The sequence below is a fragment of the Penicillium samsonianum genome (genome assembly GCF_028829775.1).
Source record: "Penicillium samsonianum strain IBT 33392 chromosome Unknown utg000004l_segment0_segment0, whole genome shotgun sequence".
NCBI lineage: Eukaryota > Fungi > Ascomycota > Eurotiomycetes > Eurotiales > Aspergillaceae > Penicillium > Penicillium samsonianum.
Window position 1 is genome coordinate 1,887,853 of NW_026643262.1, and position 16,623 is coordinate 1,904,475.

At 49.2% G+C, this 16,623-nt stretch overlaps 7 protein-coding genes across 7 annotated transcripts; 3 read left to right on the forward strand and 4 right to left on the reverse strand.

Annotated features, from left to right (window-relative positions):
• Nucleotides 1-2,026: 2,026 nt before the first annotated feature.
• On the reverse strand, nucleotides 2,027-3,461 carry N7471_007632 (uncharacterized protein; the record flags this gene model as incomplete). Its single annotated transcript, XM_057280351.1, has 4 exons — nucleotides 2,027-2,224; nucleotides 2,290-2,862; nucleotides 2,932-3,133; nucleotides 3,199-3,461. 4 exons carry the CDS (start codon nucleotides 3,459-3,461, stop codon nucleotides 2,027-2,029), a joined length of 1,236 nt encoding a protein of 411 aa, XP_057134611.1.
• A 536-nt stretch (nucleotides 3,462-3,997) lies between these two features.
• On the reverse strand, nucleotides 3,998-4,804 carry N7471_007633 (uncharacterized protein; the record flags this gene model as incomplete). The annotated part of the gene is made up of 1 exon (XM_057280352.1): nucleotides 3,998-4,804. One exon carries the CDS (start codon nucleotides 4,802-4,804, stop codon nucleotides 3,998-4,000), a length of 807 nt encoding a protein of 268 aa, XP_057134612.1.
• A 3,086-nt stretch (nucleotides 4,805-7,890) lies between these two features.
• Nucleotides 7,891-8,133, forward strand: N7471_007634 (Helicase C-terminal; the record flags this gene model as incomplete). Its single annotated transcript, XM_057280353.1, has 1 exon — nucleotides 7,891-8,133. The coding sequence occupies one exon, from the start codon at nucleotides 7,891-7,893 to the stop codon at nucleotides 8,131-8,133; it is 243 nt and encodes an 80-aa protein (XP_057134613.1).
• A 461-nt stretch (nucleotides 8,134-8,594) lies between these two features.
• N7471_007635 (uncharacterized protein) lies at nucleotides 8,595-8,844 on the reverse strand (the record flags this gene model as incomplete). The annotated part of the gene is made up of 2 exons (XM_057280354.1): nucleotides 8,595-8,765; nucleotides 8,791-8,844. The coding sequence occupies 2 exons, from the start codon at nucleotides 8,842-8,844 to the stop codon at nucleotides 8,595-8,597; spliced, it is 225 nt and encodes a 74-aa protein (XP_057134614.1).
• A 7-nt stretch (nucleotides 8,845-8,851) lies between these two features.
• On the forward strand, nucleotides 8,852-9,517 carry N7471_007636 (uncharacterized protein; the record flags this gene model as incomplete). The annotated part of the gene is made up of 2 exons (XM_057280355.1): nucleotides 8,852-8,988; nucleotides 9,262-9,517. 2 exons carry the CDS (start codon nucleotides 8,852-8,854, stop codon nucleotides 9,515-9,517), a joined length of 393 nt encoding a protein of 130 aa, XP_057134615.1.
• A 913-nt stretch (nucleotides 9,518-10,430) lies between these two features.
• N7471_007637 (putative AMP-binding enzyme) lies at nucleotides 10,431-12,320 on the forward strand. The gene is made up of 4 exons (XM_057280356.1): nucleotides 10,431-10,750; nucleotides 10,807-11,071; nucleotides 11,123-11,259; nucleotides 11,313-12,320. The coding sequence occupies exons 1-4, from the start codon at nucleotides 10,436-10,438 to the stop codon at nucleotides 12,216-12,218; spliced, it is 1,623 nt and encodes a 540-aa protein (XP_057134616.1). The 5' UTR covers nucleotides 10,431-10,435; the 3' UTR covers nucleotides 12,219-12,320.
• A 231-nt stretch (nucleotides 12,321-12,551) lies between these two features.
• N7471_007638 (beta-glucosidase) lies at nucleotides 12,552-15,057 on the reverse strand (the record flags this gene model as incomplete). Its single annotated transcript, XM_057280357.1, has 2 exons — nucleotides 12,552-14,830; nucleotides 14,889-15,057. The coding sequence occupies 2 exons, from the start codon at nucleotides 15,055-15,057 to the stop codon at nucleotides 12,552-12,554; spliced, it is 2,448 nt and encodes an 815-aa protein (XP_057134617.1).
• Between the last annotated feature and the right edge of the window lie 1,566 nt (nucleotides 15,058-16,623).

The following is a 16,623-nucleotide window of genomic DNA, read 5'->3' on the forward strand; positions in this document are numbered from 1 at the left end:
ATGAATATCGGTACCGAATTCCAATGTTGAGCCGACAATGTCCTATTTTGCTGACAAGAAAACCTTTAAAAAGAGCGAGAAGCACTTAATACGCAATTGGAGTGTACAAAACGCTGAATATCTATTACCGTCTTGCTTGACTCGTCTTTCTTACAACATATTATTATATATTGCGTGCCGACAAATCAAAAACCGCTGATATGACTTCTGGCCGCTCGGTCTCGGTTTTGGGTTTAGGAGTAATGGGCTCTGCCCTTGCTCGAGTCTTTGTTAAAAACGGTTGGAGAACTACTATATGGAATCGTTCTGCCGCCAAAGTTCAGTTGCTGGTCGGCGAAGGTGCCATCGCCGCAAAATCTCCGAGTGAATGTATTGAGGCAAGCGGCCTGGTAATCACTTGTCTCCTCGACCCCCAGGCCCTCCATGATGTCTTAGCGAGTGTCGACTCACATTCCTGTGCTGGACGAAACTTGGTCGACTATACCTCAGGGACCCCTTCACAGATCCAGAAATCGCAGGCAGCAGCAACGAAACTGTCATTCTCGGCCTACCTTCGAGGTGCTATCCTGACGACACCTGCATATGTCGGCCTGCCTGAATCTGTATTCTACTACAGCGGCGATGAGAGGGCCTTTCAGGCGATCGAAAATGACTTCAGCATCCTTGGCCAGCAATACTACCTTGGAGATGATGCGACGTCAGCCACTCTACAAGAATGCATCCTCGTCAATACATTTTTTGGGCTTGCTGCTGGCTTTTTGCAGTCGATGGCCATCCTGAAATCATCCAAACTATATACTGCTGGAGGTGCGAAGAGTTTCTTGTCTGAAGCTCTGGGGCCCTTACTCGCAACTGAGTACCCCAAGCTGCTCGGAGATCTCGCACAGCAGATTGATAGTAAGGACTATGTGAACAAGGGTAGTGATGGCGCCCCATTGGGTTTGCTGTTAAGATCATTCCAGGGGATGCTGGAGACACATTCGGAGCTGGGCCTTGCGAGCATATTTACAGGCCCAATGCTGGAACTTATGAAGGTCAGAGTTGCACAGGGAGGAGCGGCCGAGGAACTAAGCAGCTTGGTGGAAACCCTCTCAGACCCTGCTGCGCTCTCCAAATTATAGGAGGCCAACTATTGTATGGTCAATATCGCCGAGATGTTGTTGGGTGCCTGATTTGTCAGACAATGAATGTGACAGATCCTGTTTGTAGATACCTAGCTAGTTAGCTCTCCCTCTCTGTCCTTTTTGTTCCATACGAATCGATTACGCTGTTTTCTTCTCTGATTCCCCTCGTAATTCGATTCTTAAGAGGCGTGCATGCATCTCCCCTGCCAATGACTAAACACATTTGGGGGGGGGGATGTCTATAGTTTGAGATACATGGGACTTTCCAGAGTTCTCCACATGATATCTCATGAGAGATTGTTAACTGAATAAATATTCCATATTGTGTTTCGAGATAAGTTCCAGGAAATCACTTCAAACGCTTCACCCAAGCGGGATTTGCATCACTCCATTTAGATACAGTTTCACTATTTGGGGTTCTATGATCGCCTACTCTGATAGCTTTTGGGTTCGACTGGTGTCAAACGTTAAATATATGCAGTTGGCCGGTGAGCTGGAAAGGGAATATAGCAGCTCGGTCAGATGGATATTAAAAATGATTCTGTACGTGCATCTGAATGATCAGACAAGTGCGTTCATTTGGTTTTATTTCATGCATAACTATTGGCTTTTCTTAGAGTCTCTTGCAGCCATTCAATGACTTTTATACCCTTCTCTTGGGCCGTATTTAATGCAGGTTTCCTATTTATTGACTTTGAATTCTAGCTAGTATGATTATGATAAATGAAGAATATGGAGTTTGAATTGGCAGTTCACAGATGCAGTTCATTGCGTTCCCACTGTGGATATCAAAAAAGACCAACCGACACTATATAATCTAGACTCCCGTAAAACAAACCCTTGGGCTCCAATTTACCCACCAGCCTACCTAGGCCCGAGTAATGGCCTGATATGGCAAGCAACTAAATGTTTCGCAACTCCGTTGAGGGGCTCCGCAGATTCCTGTATAGCGTTTTAAACGCCGGCCACGAGATGGACACATAAATAAGACTATTCCAGAACCCCTGCAAAGGAAGCACAAAACTCGACGCATAGTTGAGCCCGAACGAGAAGTCGTTGGGGCGAGCGAACGCGTATACTCGGTTGACCGTGGAGGGAACCTGTACCAGATTAGACTTGGACGCTATGCTGAATTGAATTGAGTTAACTGAGTGTAACCACGTACCCACGTCACAAGCAGTGCGATAAAGAACAGCATCGCGTATTTCGTATACGCCCACGCCGCAGAGGTCGCCTCTATCGCCTTCCCCCGCTGCGCATACGAGTCCCTGCACTCGCGCCGCGCCGATTTGACAGATTCCTCTGTGCGGAGCGGACTTGGGATCGGCCAGGGGCGACTCGGGTCCTGGATAGGCGCGGAGCTTTCCCCTAAGTTCTGCAGCATGCTGAAGGGATCGATCGGGCCGCCCTCGACCGTGACGGAGTACGGCCTAAACGAGGAGGCCGTGAAGCTGCGGATGGGGACGTCATTGGTCGACAGGGACCGGTGCACTGGCGCGAAGCAGGCGATTTCGCTGGTGACCTGGATGCTGGCGTGTGTGACGAGCGGGGCATTAGGCTGGGTGTCAGTGCCGAAGGACTCGATACCGCTGATGCTACGCAGCTCGCGGTGTTTCTGGTAGATGACGGACCCAGCGCGCAGGTAGATGGCGAAGGTGAGGCAGATGACGAACCACACTGGGCCGTAGAAGACGGCGATGCGGAGGTAGTCCCAGGGCAATGCGACCCAGCACCAGAGCTATACAACGAATATTAGAACTTTTTAGGAAGTTGAGGAAAGGGTATGTGGTTCTATAGGTGGTCTTACAATTGCAGAGCCGTAGACCCAGCCCTGGGCCTGGGTGTGGATGAAGAAATATATGAAGGATGGGATGAAGGGCAAGCCGTAGCAACACACGATATATTTCCACTCGATCTGGCGCAATTGCTCTGAGTTATACTTGTAGAAGAATGTTAAGTAGACGTTGCACGCCATGGCAAAGGTCCACAAAGCGTCAGCGGGCATGAGCCTACCTGCCATTAGATACGCACTGGACTATAAGCACCTATTGAACCAATCAAAAAAAAGACTCACCACTGAATCAAAAAAGCCTGAACCTGGCACAGAGAGCTCCTAGTCCCAGCGTGGATCCCCGATTGAGAAATCATCGTCGCTATATTAGCCATCATGTTGCCCCAAGATGCGTAGAACACGAGGCGGTTGATCGGTTTGCGAAATGAGCGCGAGCCGATGAAACTAGCTATGATAATAAAGGTACCAATGAGCGATATGGCAGAGCAGATGCGCTCCGTGACTGAGATAGCGGCGAGCTGTCGCTGCGAGGGCGCGGGTGCCATGATGTCATGGCCTAGAGGGCGGCAGGCGTGCTGGGAGATGTTTCTGGCACCATGGGGGTTCGATCAAGATCCCATGCCCACCAAATCTATATAGAAGGAACGAGAAAGAGAAAGGATGCAGCTGTTTTTACACAGCACAAGCTGCAAGACAGCCAACACAGACAATGCTCCCGTGGTCTCTTCCTGGAAGACCCGGGAGGCAGTTAATATTGCAAAGCGAGCTCGGTGGCGCGGTACACCCGTGGACGCTAGTAACAAGAACCCGTGGAACCGGCCCAGAGGATTCTCGCCCCCCGCACAACCCACTCGATACAACCTCTCATATTCCGCACTCACCCGGGCGACACCCACCGAACTATTGATCGAGCTTAAGCCACACGCCGGTGAGTTAGTAGTTGGGTGGATGACCACCAGCGAATCCTCACTGTTGTATGTTTTTGCTTTTTCGCTTTTGCTTTTAACTTTTGATTGTTAGTCGAATATTGGTGGCATTGGTGGCACTGCTATAGGTAAAGTTTAGATTGAAGCCCTCCCTATTAAACGGCCGCATAAATTTCCAATGCGTCATGTAACCTTCCAAAAACACCTCCATGCCACCCTCTAACCAACTCCCACTCCTCAACAGGCAAAGTCTTGCTCGCCATCCTCAACCAAGCCCCAACAATAAGATCCGCATAATTAGCCCGATCGCCAAGTAAAAAAGGGCCATTCCCACTAAACAGCTTCGCCAATCCCCCCAACATATCCCGAAAGGACCCAACGAGCTTCTCGCGCTGTTCGCCTGTAATAGCGAAATCCTCCCAACAGCTCACCCCAGCTCGCCGAACAAACTCAGCCTTCGTCTCCTCGGCAGTTGCAGGATCAAACTGTAGCCCTTGGACCATGAGTGCGACGTGCGTGGTGAACGCAGCATCGACATTCATATTGAAGCGCGCATATTCGGGGTATTTACCCTCGTCGCACTCAGACAAAGGAATTAGAATAGCAGAATCCGGGCTGAAGACGTAGTCTAGGGTTTGGGGCGGGAAAATATCGTTTCCGGCTGGGTATTGCTTTTGTAGATAGACGGCTATGTCGAAGGAGTCGCCGAGTTTGCGGGATGTTGTGGGGTCCACTAGGATGGGGAGAGTGTGGAAGTCGGTACCGTCGGCGAATTTGCGGCATGCGGGGATGTTGAGGCTTGTCCGGACGCTGGATACATCGGGTAGTTGAACCCAATTGGTTGAGTAGGGAAGTGATTTGAAGTTCAGGGCTAGACGGGTTTTCCAAGGGTTTACGGCGCTGTTGTTCTTTTCAACTGGGGGGCGCATGGCAATGTCGTAGAAAACTAGTTTGGTATCCATAATGAGGAATTAATAGGTTGTTCTTTCTTGATTATGGAGTTTCGAGTGTATATGTCCTGATCGATGCAACTTAGATGTGCGACGTGGCAAGGGTGAAGGGTGTAGACACGTGACCTCGTTTGTTCTGGTCTGCAGATTAGATACCTCTTTTCTTCGTTTCCTTTTTCCCCTAGTCTTGTTGGTAGCAAAGTCATTTTTGTCTCTTTTCTTACTTCGTGCCCTAAAAACGTTGACAGTAGTTGCGGAGATGACGTGATTTGTTGCCCAAAGCGGGACCATCAGCTCAGAATTTGATAGTTTTGGCTCAACTCACGAGACTAACACTTACATTTGAACTAGAGAAAAAATATCCCTCATCTACTGGGACCGCTAATAAGGCAACTGCTGGGACAGTTTGTTAAGTGTAGAAGACAAGAGGTCAGAGATGGGGGGAATAGAGCTAGTTTCTTGAGGAAGAGACGACCTCGGGAGCTCTCAGAACCAGCTACAACTATCCTGAGCTAATGCCCCAAAACATCAGATAACTACATATCTCAACCACCTGCCTCCCAGGCACCCATCTTAACACTGTTGATCAGGTGTTATTGGGGGCCTTAGGCCTCTAATGGTGTCAATACCATGTAGTCGCTTAGGTCTCTCCTCCCTTCTCTCTTTTCCTTTCTCTCCCCCATTCACTCCGCTCCATAGTGAATGCACACCCCTTTTCTCTCCATAGAGATCTCTCGTTATGTATCACACCCTAGAGGTGTCTACCAAACCCACCGAGCAAGCGATGCGATGTCGACCCTGGAGAACATTGCTGAATGTAAAGTCAGCCGACATCCCAAAGAGGTCTACAGATCTGAAGAAGGCCATAAGAAGCTGGGTGCAAGCGACAGGCGGGGATACCATAATTCCGGGGTATCTCGGCTTTTTTCATTGGAAGGAGTTGAGATCCCTCTTTTGCACTTGGTCAATCATAAAGGTTTGGTTCAAATTCATTCATTCGGTCAGCTGATTGTAAAATACTGCAGCATTCTGAATACTGACGGACAAGCTCACCCAGAATAGGATGTCCAAAGCCACGGATCCAGATCGGGACATGGCCGCTGACAGGCGAGCTGTCGGCTAAAGACCGCGTACATACAAAGGGTACTGAGTGGTGTGCTTCGTGAACCATCTTTTGAAGAGGTTCATGGTGTACACACTGCCAACATTGCTTCAGCCAACAAGAAACACAACAAGGCTACAATTGATGGCTTCGGAAAGGTACTCGGCGTAAGCTTACCCGAAATTGATGCGACCACGAATTGTAACGGTCTCTTCGGTGGTCTCTCAAACGAGTTCCCAAACGGTCTTTCCAGCCATCTCTCCGACGAATTCCGTGCAATGTCCAAAAGAGCCATCAACTGAGTAATCGTTGAAGCAAAGAAAGAGGGTATGGCGGGCGTTGGAAAAGCTCAACTCGTAAGCTACATGGGTATGTCTTAATAAACTATGCCTAATAGTATTCTTCTAACTATTCCCTTTTCTCGTGAGAGGGATCTTCGCGACGAAGAACAATTCAGAGTCAACGGTTATACATAGAAAAGTCTCTTGCGCAAAACATGCGTTTTACCGTCTTCATATACACCTAAACAGACATCAAAAAAGACATCAAAAAAGACATCAAAAAAGACATCAAAAAAGACACCAGAAAGGCACTTCGGAAGGTTCTTACATATAACACTCCTAATACCATCTTGGTCCAAACATTTGAATAGATCACATTATTAAAGTCTTAGGTCGTCAATACAGAGGCCGCATAAGCGGCCGACGATTCTTGGTTCACATAACTCTAGAAATGGAAGCATTAGATAAAGACGATCCCATCACATGGAGTTTTGCCTCGCATTCAACAGTTGCTGAATGATGAGGAAGTGCACAGGATGCATACCTATTGTTGAAGCCTTGCAAAGGATATTAAGAATGAATGCTTATTAGATGTCCACGGGTAGACCTACATGCAGGTACTTCAAAAATTATGTCCCCAGGTCCACCTGGGCAGGTGACTTCGGCAATGTCCACGGGTGGCTCTAGAAACAGTAAGATCCCCCCCTTTCCTCTTTCCTTCCTTCCCTTCTTCCTTCCCTCCATAAAATATCTGGACTTGCCTCGTCTGAGGGCAATTTACCAGCCCCTGGCCTGGAAAGTCCTCGGCCTCGTGGATCCCAACAACACACAACCATCAAAAGATTTTAATCGTCGAATGTTTATCACGGTCCTCATGCTGGAGTTGTCCACGCACGAGATCCTCTCAAAAGAGAAAGACTAAAGCCGGGTCTTTATTATGAAATACGACACTGAGTCCACTGGAATGGATCTCCCGAAGGCATGTGACCGCGTCACATTGGCAAAATTGTGAAAAACCTGGGTGTAGGAGACCATGGATAGGTTGGCTGTTGGAAGGACTCATTGGGTACGTTACTGGCCACGCTGAATAACCCTTATCAAGAGATTGACTACTAACACATTCACCCGGATCACTTCCAGATATGACCCAGCGTGCAACGGCTTCAGAAGATCTACACCAAATATGCCGGTATTTCCGTTGCTTAATCGCAGATGACGCCCACAAGATCAAGAATAAGCACACGGTAATCTGGGCATTATTGAAGCTCCAAGGTTTTGCAGGAAAGTACTTGCCACAGCTACCCCCATGTTCAACTCAATTCGGGTAAGTTAATGTTCGCTGCACCCCCGCCAACGCTACTTTCTAAGCAAAAGCGAGCAACAGCTACAGGACATGGTTGGACTAGTGGACTTAGTAGGACCAAAATCTCGCAGGCCTATCCTGTGCCTCTAAATCAGCGATCAAGAAGTTCAAGCCAGCAAAGTTGAAGCCCGAGTATGGTCGATTGGATCAGTATTCTCAGTTGAGACTAGCAATCCTCGACCCATAACTGTCCTGATCGTACACACCACGAATTCCGTTGACTAGATTCGGACACAGGCCAAGAAAGCTGGCCTTGGGAGTGTTGGAATACGTGTCCATTTTGATGCCTAATCCAGATTTCAAAGCACGGCACACAAATATCTCTGGGTCAAGCTGAATGAAAACGGAATAAATGACGTTCTTTGAGTTCAAGACAACCTGGCCATTCTCACAGCCTTCCCATCAGTCTCCCCAGCAGTCTTTCGAGTCGGGGATCCGCCCGCGCTTCCTGGTCAATTGCAACTGGCTGTACACCCGCTATATCGTCGACTCTTTCCTAGCACCCATTAGCCTCAACTTTGTCGTTATTCCCGTTGGCATGACACTAGAGCCCGGGTTGCAGCAATCGACTAGTTCACCGACCGCGGCACCATGACGGTCGTCCTCACGACCACGCTCAACTGTGGCGCACTAGGTCTAAACATACCTAGGTGCACGCCTCCTATAGCCAAACAGTCTTTCCAGTCATCTTTTCAACAGGCTTTCAACAGTCTTCCGACTTCATTTAGCCTCACATCCACCCGCTAATATCTCTTTTCTTTGTTCTCTTCTGTCCAGGAAAGCATGGATGCTGTTGCCAACAAGCTTGCCTGCTTCCTAATGGTCGATCTTGCCTAATTCATCTTGAGCCAGATATATTAAGTGGCCCAGACTCTAACACGGCAAGACATAATGATCCCATCCGTCGGCCGACAATGGAATCAGGAGAACTACCCCCGGTCGACCGCCAACCTGGAATATTTGACCTCGACCCAAATGCGGGAGGGCTTGCTAGTACAGGGGGCCCGTTACCATCAGGAGATGGGACAATTACGGGAGGTCTCTGGCCTTTGGAAATTACGAGAACAGAGCCGCCATAAAATCCGGGACCTCCAACGACAACTCAATCACCAATAGGCCGATCCAGATGTGCGCGTGCTCACCTTGAAGCGGCGCCTTGAAAATATGACGGTCGACTTTGATCGCCTCTCCTGCAACCACGACCGCATGCGCATGGCGTTGAGTCGTCTGTCAGAAGAAGGGCACGACTTACCTCACAGAATGCCTTTGAGAGAGTGATGAAGGATGTGGTGTCAAAAGAAAACATTCACACAATGCCTTCAATGCCTACACTATTCCCGCGGAAAGAAAACAAGGACGCCCCTCCGGATTGGGAGACCGCCCTGATCAGTGGCTTAACTGCCGTTATAGTCCTAGCTATGGTCGTCTGCGCCGCCTTTTCTTGGCGCTGGTATGTCAACCCTGCTTTTTTCTCTTTGATTGTGTGTTGTGCTAAATAAAAGATATATACAGCCTAGACAAAAGGAAGCCCACGACGAAGTTAGAAGCCGAATTCCACTTTGGGGATTAGCAGCTAATGCAAGGCTGCAAGGATTGGTCAGTTGTGTTGCCATCAAGCTTCTCTTGGTAAAGAATAGGTAATGGTCCCGTTCGTTCACTGGCGCGATGTTTTCATTCCGGATGGAGCCCAACCTCCCATTTAGTGGTCGTAGGCGTGTGCCAGTTGCAATTTTTCGTCCGGCGCCAACAAATGCTCCTTCCGCCCAGAAAATGGTGCTCCCTCGAAGTGGCTCATCGACCTTTGTGCGGGCCAAGAACTCTCAAACAGCCTTCTAAAGTGTAAGGCCGTGCTTATTGTGGAGGCTGCGGCTGCCGGCGGCCCGCCGCTGTCGTTGCGGGCGCTGCCGCTGGCGTTCCCGGCCCCGCTGCTCCCCGAAGGCCCGCAAGGTCAAGAAGGGAAAGGGCCGCGCGAATGCTAAGGACCAGCGGAAGGTTGCCAAAAGTGGTGGTAAGGATGACGGGAAGGTTCATCAGCCAGGCTGTGCTTTTCTCGGTGCTTGCTTGCTCTAGTTAGTCAGACCTCTCTTTGTCTTCATGAAGTATAAGGTTTCATGGCAGTAAGCAGTTTTCATACGCAGATCTTGATTCTTCTTCCTCTCTTGCTTGGTGTTAGTGCACCTACATCAGTAGCCTTTCATATACCACAGTAATAGTCTCACTTGGTTGCTGTTGATAGTTGTATCGAGCTGTGTCAAGGTCGCTTTGCCAGGACCATAGTCTTTGAGCTTTGATTCCTGGTCGGTCATCGACTGGCGGTAGTTCTCCAATTTCCCTTTTTGGTCGACGGATGGGATTATTATGTCTTACCGATTAGAATATGGGCCAATTGATCTATCTGGCTGAACATGAATTCGGGACATCATATCTAATATGACACTGTAATGTCCTTTCTAGGTGTCTTCTTGCATAGTTTCATGGATATTATTTTCGAAGATCTTCTTAAGATATCTTCCTCTCCGGTGGTCCCAAGTATTTAGTGGTCTCGGTGGGTATTAAACCCTTCATTTTGTACATTCACTCCTATTTGTATGTACTCTATAAAGATCGCTAGTTATGTAGTATATATACTATTTATGCTTCCTTAACACGCGCTATACCCGCTTGTGGTCACCCAGCCAACTAATACCCCAGCGTATGGTTTATATGCGGCCAATAGTTCGGCAGGTGTAGGGTGAGAAGGGTGAGTGCACTATAGACGGTGTGAGAATCACCCGCGGCAGCCGCATTGACCCCCTCAGATGACACGAACCGTGATATTATTGGGTTACTCCCTTTCCTTACCCGTAAGCCCATCTCGCTGCCCCGCTCTTCTCCTCAAACCTCTGTTTATCAAAATCATGGTAGTGTCCAATATCTTTCCATTTCCGGGGGTGAAACATGGTGAACGCATTCTCGTTTCAGTCATCGAGAACAGAGCCAGCAATGATTCCGATAAACCGTGGGTATCAGTTCCAGTGGATGACCAGGACTTGTCCCAAGGCTACAAGGAGATCAATTTCCGGCAGTTAAACAATTATGCCAACCATGCGGCACAATGGTTGACTGAGAATCTCCCCCATACCTCCGAACCATTCCAATGCATTGCTTATGCCGGCCCTAAGGATCTCCGCTACCCGATCCTGGCCCTGGCCGCCGCAAAGCTGCAAAAAGTGGTATGTATGAGTGAAAGTCTATCGAGTTAGTAAATATGTTAATAGAATGAATCAAGTTGGTACTGCCATCACCACTCATTACGGCCGAGGCGCAGAAGATAATCCTTGATGCAAAGAGCTGTGCTCTGTACCTGCGGCCGTTTTCTTTGGCAGAACATGTCGGCGCCGTACTGAAGGAGGCGCCTCATATCCAAGCTGTCACCGTTCCCGAGATTGATGAATTTATGAAGGAGACGGAAGCTCCGACATATTCCTACCCCAAGTCCTGGGAAGAAGGGAAATATGATCCTTGGCTTGTCTTCCACACATCGGGGACGACAGGTTTGTCGTTGTTTCAAATACCTTGAAATCTTATGCTAACTATTACCGCAGGCCATCCAAAGCCACTGACATATACTCAAGAAATGATGGCTGTGGCCGATATGATAGCGGCAACCCCGGACCTCGAAGAATGCTTCGCCCACCACTTTGCCAAAGAGAGACTGTACACACCTCTGCCATCCTTACACGTGCGCCCCCTTGCCTTGGCTATTCCTCAAAAAGTTTTCTGACCTAAATATAGCTGGTTGGAATGATTTTAGTGCTAGCTTTGACCTCCTTTATCGATACGACCCTGGTCATTGGTCCGGCAACGCCACCAACCCCAGAGACCGTCGTAGACATTATGAAATACGGACAAGTCAAAATTGCCGTCCTGACGCCCGCAATTATCGAGGAGCTCTGCTTGACACCTACCGGCATCAATGCCCTGCGGAACCTAAAATCAGTTCACTATGCCGGTGCACCTCTGTCGGCCAAGGCAGGGGATATGTTGATCTCTCATACTCGGGTTGTACCTACCATTGGAAGCACAGAGACCGGGGGATACATTACTTCAGTTCATGATAAGAAAGAGGCATGGGATTACGTTGTTTTCCAGAAGCACGCTGGTGCGGTTTTCGAGCACCGCTTTGATGACCTCTACGAGCTGGTCTTTGTGCGCCAACCTGATTCGAAGATACAGTCAATTTTTCAACTGTATCCGGATCTTGATCGTTACCCGACTTCTGATCTGTGGGTCGAACATTCAGACCATAAGGGTCTGTGGAAGATCGTCGGCCGCAGTGATGACCATGTGAGCTTCTCCCACGGGGAGGGCTTGTATGCTTCGCGCCTTGAGCCTGATATTGAAGTCCATCCTGCGGTTAAGTCGGCTTTGATTGGTGGGCATGGTCATTCGGCACCGGTGCTGCTTATCGAGTTGTATCCTGAAGCGGTCAAGGAAGATTCTCATGATCAGTTCCTTGCTTCTTTGCAGCCGAACATTGAAAAAGTTAATGCTCAGGTTCACGACTGTGTGAATCTTTCTGCTGGTAGAATTATCATTGCGACGAAGGAAAAGCCGTTTGTTCGAACGGTGAAGGGAAGTGTTGGAAGAATGCAAACTTTGACGTTATATAAGAATGAGGTTTCTGCTCTCTTTGATTAGATGAGAACTATGGACTATCAAAGTTGTGTGTGCTCATTTAGGACTTGAATAGAACTATATAGGCAAAATTCATATGGAGAAGAGAGAATATTCCGATAAGCACCCTTTTATATGTCTTTTTTGATGTCTTTTTAGGTGTATACGATGGCGGGAAAAAGCATAAATTGTGCAGACTTTTCTATATATAAAATCTTTGATTAACTGAATCTCAGAATGCATAGGAAGAGCACACGAATAATATAAAAGACCGATAGAAAGACCATAGAAAGGTTAAATATCTCATATATGCTACCTGACTATCTGATCACGAATCACAGACTCTATATACAGGCTTCAAGCGGAAACAGGAGTAATCTTAGCGACCTCCTTCAAATCACGACTACTGAATCCAACACGAAGGACAAACTCGCCTTCGGGAATAAGCCACTTCTGAGAAACAATATCCCAATAACTCAAATCCCTGCGCATCAACTCAAATCCAACAGTGCGCGACTCACCCGGAGCCAAAGAGACCTTCTCGAAACCGCGCAGCTGCTTGGGCGGTGTTCCCTCAGGGGTGGTATCTGGGAATGTAACGTACAACTGGGGAACGGTAGCACCCTTGACATCACCAGAGTTGGTAACTGAGACGGTCACGTTGTAGATAGTCTCCCACAGGGTGGGATTTCCACCAGGCTGAATAGGTTTCTCTTCTGGGATGGAGGGGATGGAGTCAGCCACGGGCTCGGCGTTAAGGTCGGAGAGGTTGAAAGTTGTGTACGAGAGACCGAAGCCAAATTCGTACTGCACGGAGATATTCTTAGCGTCGAAGTAGCGGTAGTCGATCTCGAGCTTCTCATCAAACCAGGACTGCCAGTCGTCGGTGCCGTTGGTGGACACGGCGGTGGTAGGCGGGGCGTTGTAATCACTGGCATTCTTGGCAATTGTGTAGGGCAGGTGACCGGAGGGATTGACGTCACCGTAGAGGACGTCGACGATGGAGTTACCGGCTTCCTGGCCGGGGTAGTGGGCGGCGACGATGGCGGTGACATTGGGGTGGCTGGCCCAGGGGAGGATGTTGATGCCGGAGGAATGGGTGATAACGATTGTGTTGTTGCAAGACTTAGCGACGGACTCGACCACATCGTTGCCGTCGTAGTCCACTGTCAGGTGCTCTCGGTCGGCGCCTTCTTCGGCCCAGGTCTTCAGGAAGACCAGGCAGGCATCGGGGGTGGTGGGAACCCAGAGATCGGTGACATTCTTGGTCGCAATCTGGGTGTTGTTCAAGAAGTATTGGACAAGAGCGTTGTCCTTCTTGGCGCGAGTCTTGATGGCCTCGAGTGGGGAGACGAGATAGGTAAAGCGGCCGGTACCTGAGCCACCACCAGAAGCGAGGTTGCCGAATTCGAAAGTTTCCTGATTCACTGCTCCCATTGTGTTCTCACCGGCATCGTTGCCGAAGACAGCGATGTTCTTAGGAGCCCTCAAGGGCAAGACCTGCTTTTCATTCTTCAACAAGACGGTTGCTTCAGCTGCGAGCTTGCGGATCAGCTTGCCGTGATTTCCGCGGACATCACGGCTTCGCTCGCCGGTGAGATTGAACTCGCGGAGCCAGGTTGAACGGGGAGAGAAGGTGTTCAGGTCGGCGGATGAGGGGTCCACCTCCGGGTAGTCCTTATCCTGGCCGAGCCAGTAGTAGGGTGTCATAATTCGGACGATCATGTCATCAACGCGAGATTCATCGACAGTTCCGTTGTTGACGGCATATGTCACGTTCTTGCCGAAGAAAGAGCCAGCCTCGGGGGTTAGACCGTAGGCACCGATACCACCGGGCATGTTCATGTCGAGACCACTCTCGATCGAGGCGACACCAGAGTGAGTGCCACCCCAGTCGGACATGACGTATCCCTGGAAACCAAGCTCTTCTTTGAGCAGTCCGTTGAGTGCCTTGGAATTCTCGCAAGCATAAGAACCATTCAGACGTTGGTATGAGCACATGAAGCTAGCAGCCTGGGCGCGGACGGCATTGGCGAAGGGCCAAAGGTACAGCTCATGCATAGTTCGGTCATCGATGTTGGAGGAAAGTGCTTCCTGAATCACATCCGTGAGTGTTCCATTGGAATCATAGGTAGGGTTACGCTGAGTCTCCTGCTCGTTACCGATGAAGTGCTTGGCGGTGGCTTGCACGCCAGCATCCTGGTGGCCGCGAATGGTCTTCTCCATAGCGACACCGGTCAAGTAGGGATCAGCAGCAAAGCCTTCCCAGTTTCGGCCTGCATAGGCAGAGCGGCCGAGTGGGCCGGCCACAGGGCTCAAGGCAATGTGAGCACCTTTGGCCTTGAATTCTTGTCCCATGGCGTAACCTCGTTCATAGAGGAGATCTCTGTCCCACGTGGATGCCACGGTGACACCAGCAGCAAAAACGCTGGCATAGTCGGCTACCCGAATTGACAGAGGGCCGTCCTGCAAGCAGAGGCCTGGGAACCCGAGTCGTGGGATAGCAACAATGTTTCCCACACAAGGACCCGGCTGGCCAGTGACCATGTCGGCTTTCTCATCGACAGTCAGCTTGGCGACAAACTTTTGGGCTTTAGCGTAGGCTTCCTCCCACTCGCCTGAAGCGGTAGCATTTGCTGTGGTATAGATTAGCAAGAGCTCAGTGATATAAATGACGATTGAAGAGGAACATACGTGAGGGAAGGACGGCCGGGGAGTGTCCGTAAGCCCCCAGAATGGTTGTGTTCTTGGGTTGGACATAACTGAAAGCATCTTCACTTCGACCGCTTCCATCAAATGATTGGCCATTAGCCAGTGTGGCAGCCAAAAGGCCTGAAACCACAAATTGAGCGACGCGGGCCATTCTTCGTAACTTCGTTAGGCACGAGCTCGAACGGTCTCTGGAGATGCCATCTTGGGATGTTCACTCCTTTTTATAGCCTGCAATTCACAACCCGCAACCTATCTCCGGAAATTAACCCGGTGGGGTATGGGGAAAGACAGGTTTGCCGGGGTTCTACCGGTGAGTACAACGTTCGAAAGTTAACTTGAAGTAACCGGAGTTCTGCCGAGGGCAAGTCTTGGCATTCCCGTGGGGACCCCACACATTCCTCTTTCTGGGGAAATTTCTTCATGCAAGCCTGAGTCATGTCAGTGCTTCAGAGTCAGTGCGCAGCACAATGTATGACGCATTTCGATTCTCTAGCTCGGGTTCCCCTCCATCTGTCGGTCCGATTAGCTCTCAACGGTCGTCAATTTCTTCCGAATTTGCTCTCCAGGTGCTAAGTAAATGTGAGAAAGAACCTTGGAAACCTTGACAAAAAATGGGGAACTTAGCCCGAGGATGCCAACCTTGGCACCACGCGACATTTCCATGATGATCATCGCCTTGGCAACTAGACTTGGCTAGCGGGTATCTCACACGGCGACTTCATCGGAGACGGAAAGTCGGCATCTTCACCAATGTATATGTGCCGCAATCGCCGGCGATACTTCGGATGCTCGATAAAGTTTGTTGTTCCGCTTAGTGTCTCGCGACGATGTCACTATGGGGTACCTACACTCCGGCGCTAGCCATTGGCATGCCCGCAAAGCCACCGGATAATGTTCTGAGGGGTAGGAAATTAGTGTTGCCGGTACGGAGTATATTGACAGGAGGTGGTGGCGTGGACTCGATGGCTACAACCTATCCCGCTTTTTCGGCATTTGAGTAGTGTCCACCGGCTCATGGCCAGCTTAGGGCCGTGCTTTGTCCTCGGATGGCAGCACTCTTTCTATCCTTGAAAGAGGGGTCAGATGGTTTATAATCATTATGAAAGCAAATTGAAGTTTTCCGAGGTTGCTAGCGGCGGCTGAAGTATGTTCATGTCATACAATCTGATTCCCCAACTTTTACTAAAAGGCCTGCTATAGTTCATGTACTTAAGCAATCGGTATATCTTGCAGTGACTGCAACTCTGTCAGCTTTATAGTCTATTTTCTAGCTAGCTAAACAAAAAGTCACCCGGGATTCATATTGAGACAGTCCCAGTGCAACAAACCCGGGCGCAGTGTGGCGTCTTGCAGCATGAGCCACTTCCATTTGGTAACAAGGCTATCAGGACTTAGCAGTAAGATACACCTACGCCAGCTTCAGTGGCACGTTTGAAAATGCACATTTGATTGGCTTGCTGCTCTAGTTTTGTTATATACGACCGGCAATTCTACAGATATTTAATACAAAATACATTATTCTCTATTGATATGAGAGTAAAACTGGCTTGTCTGCACTTTTTATCTGAAAGGGTATCGGATGGGGGTTAAATAGACATCCAAAAAGACACATGGAAGGTGGATAAGAGGATTAAAAAGATTGATCCGATTGCCACAAGTATTCTGCATAACTGAATATAACTATATCCTACCTACCTACACACTATATTCTATGCTT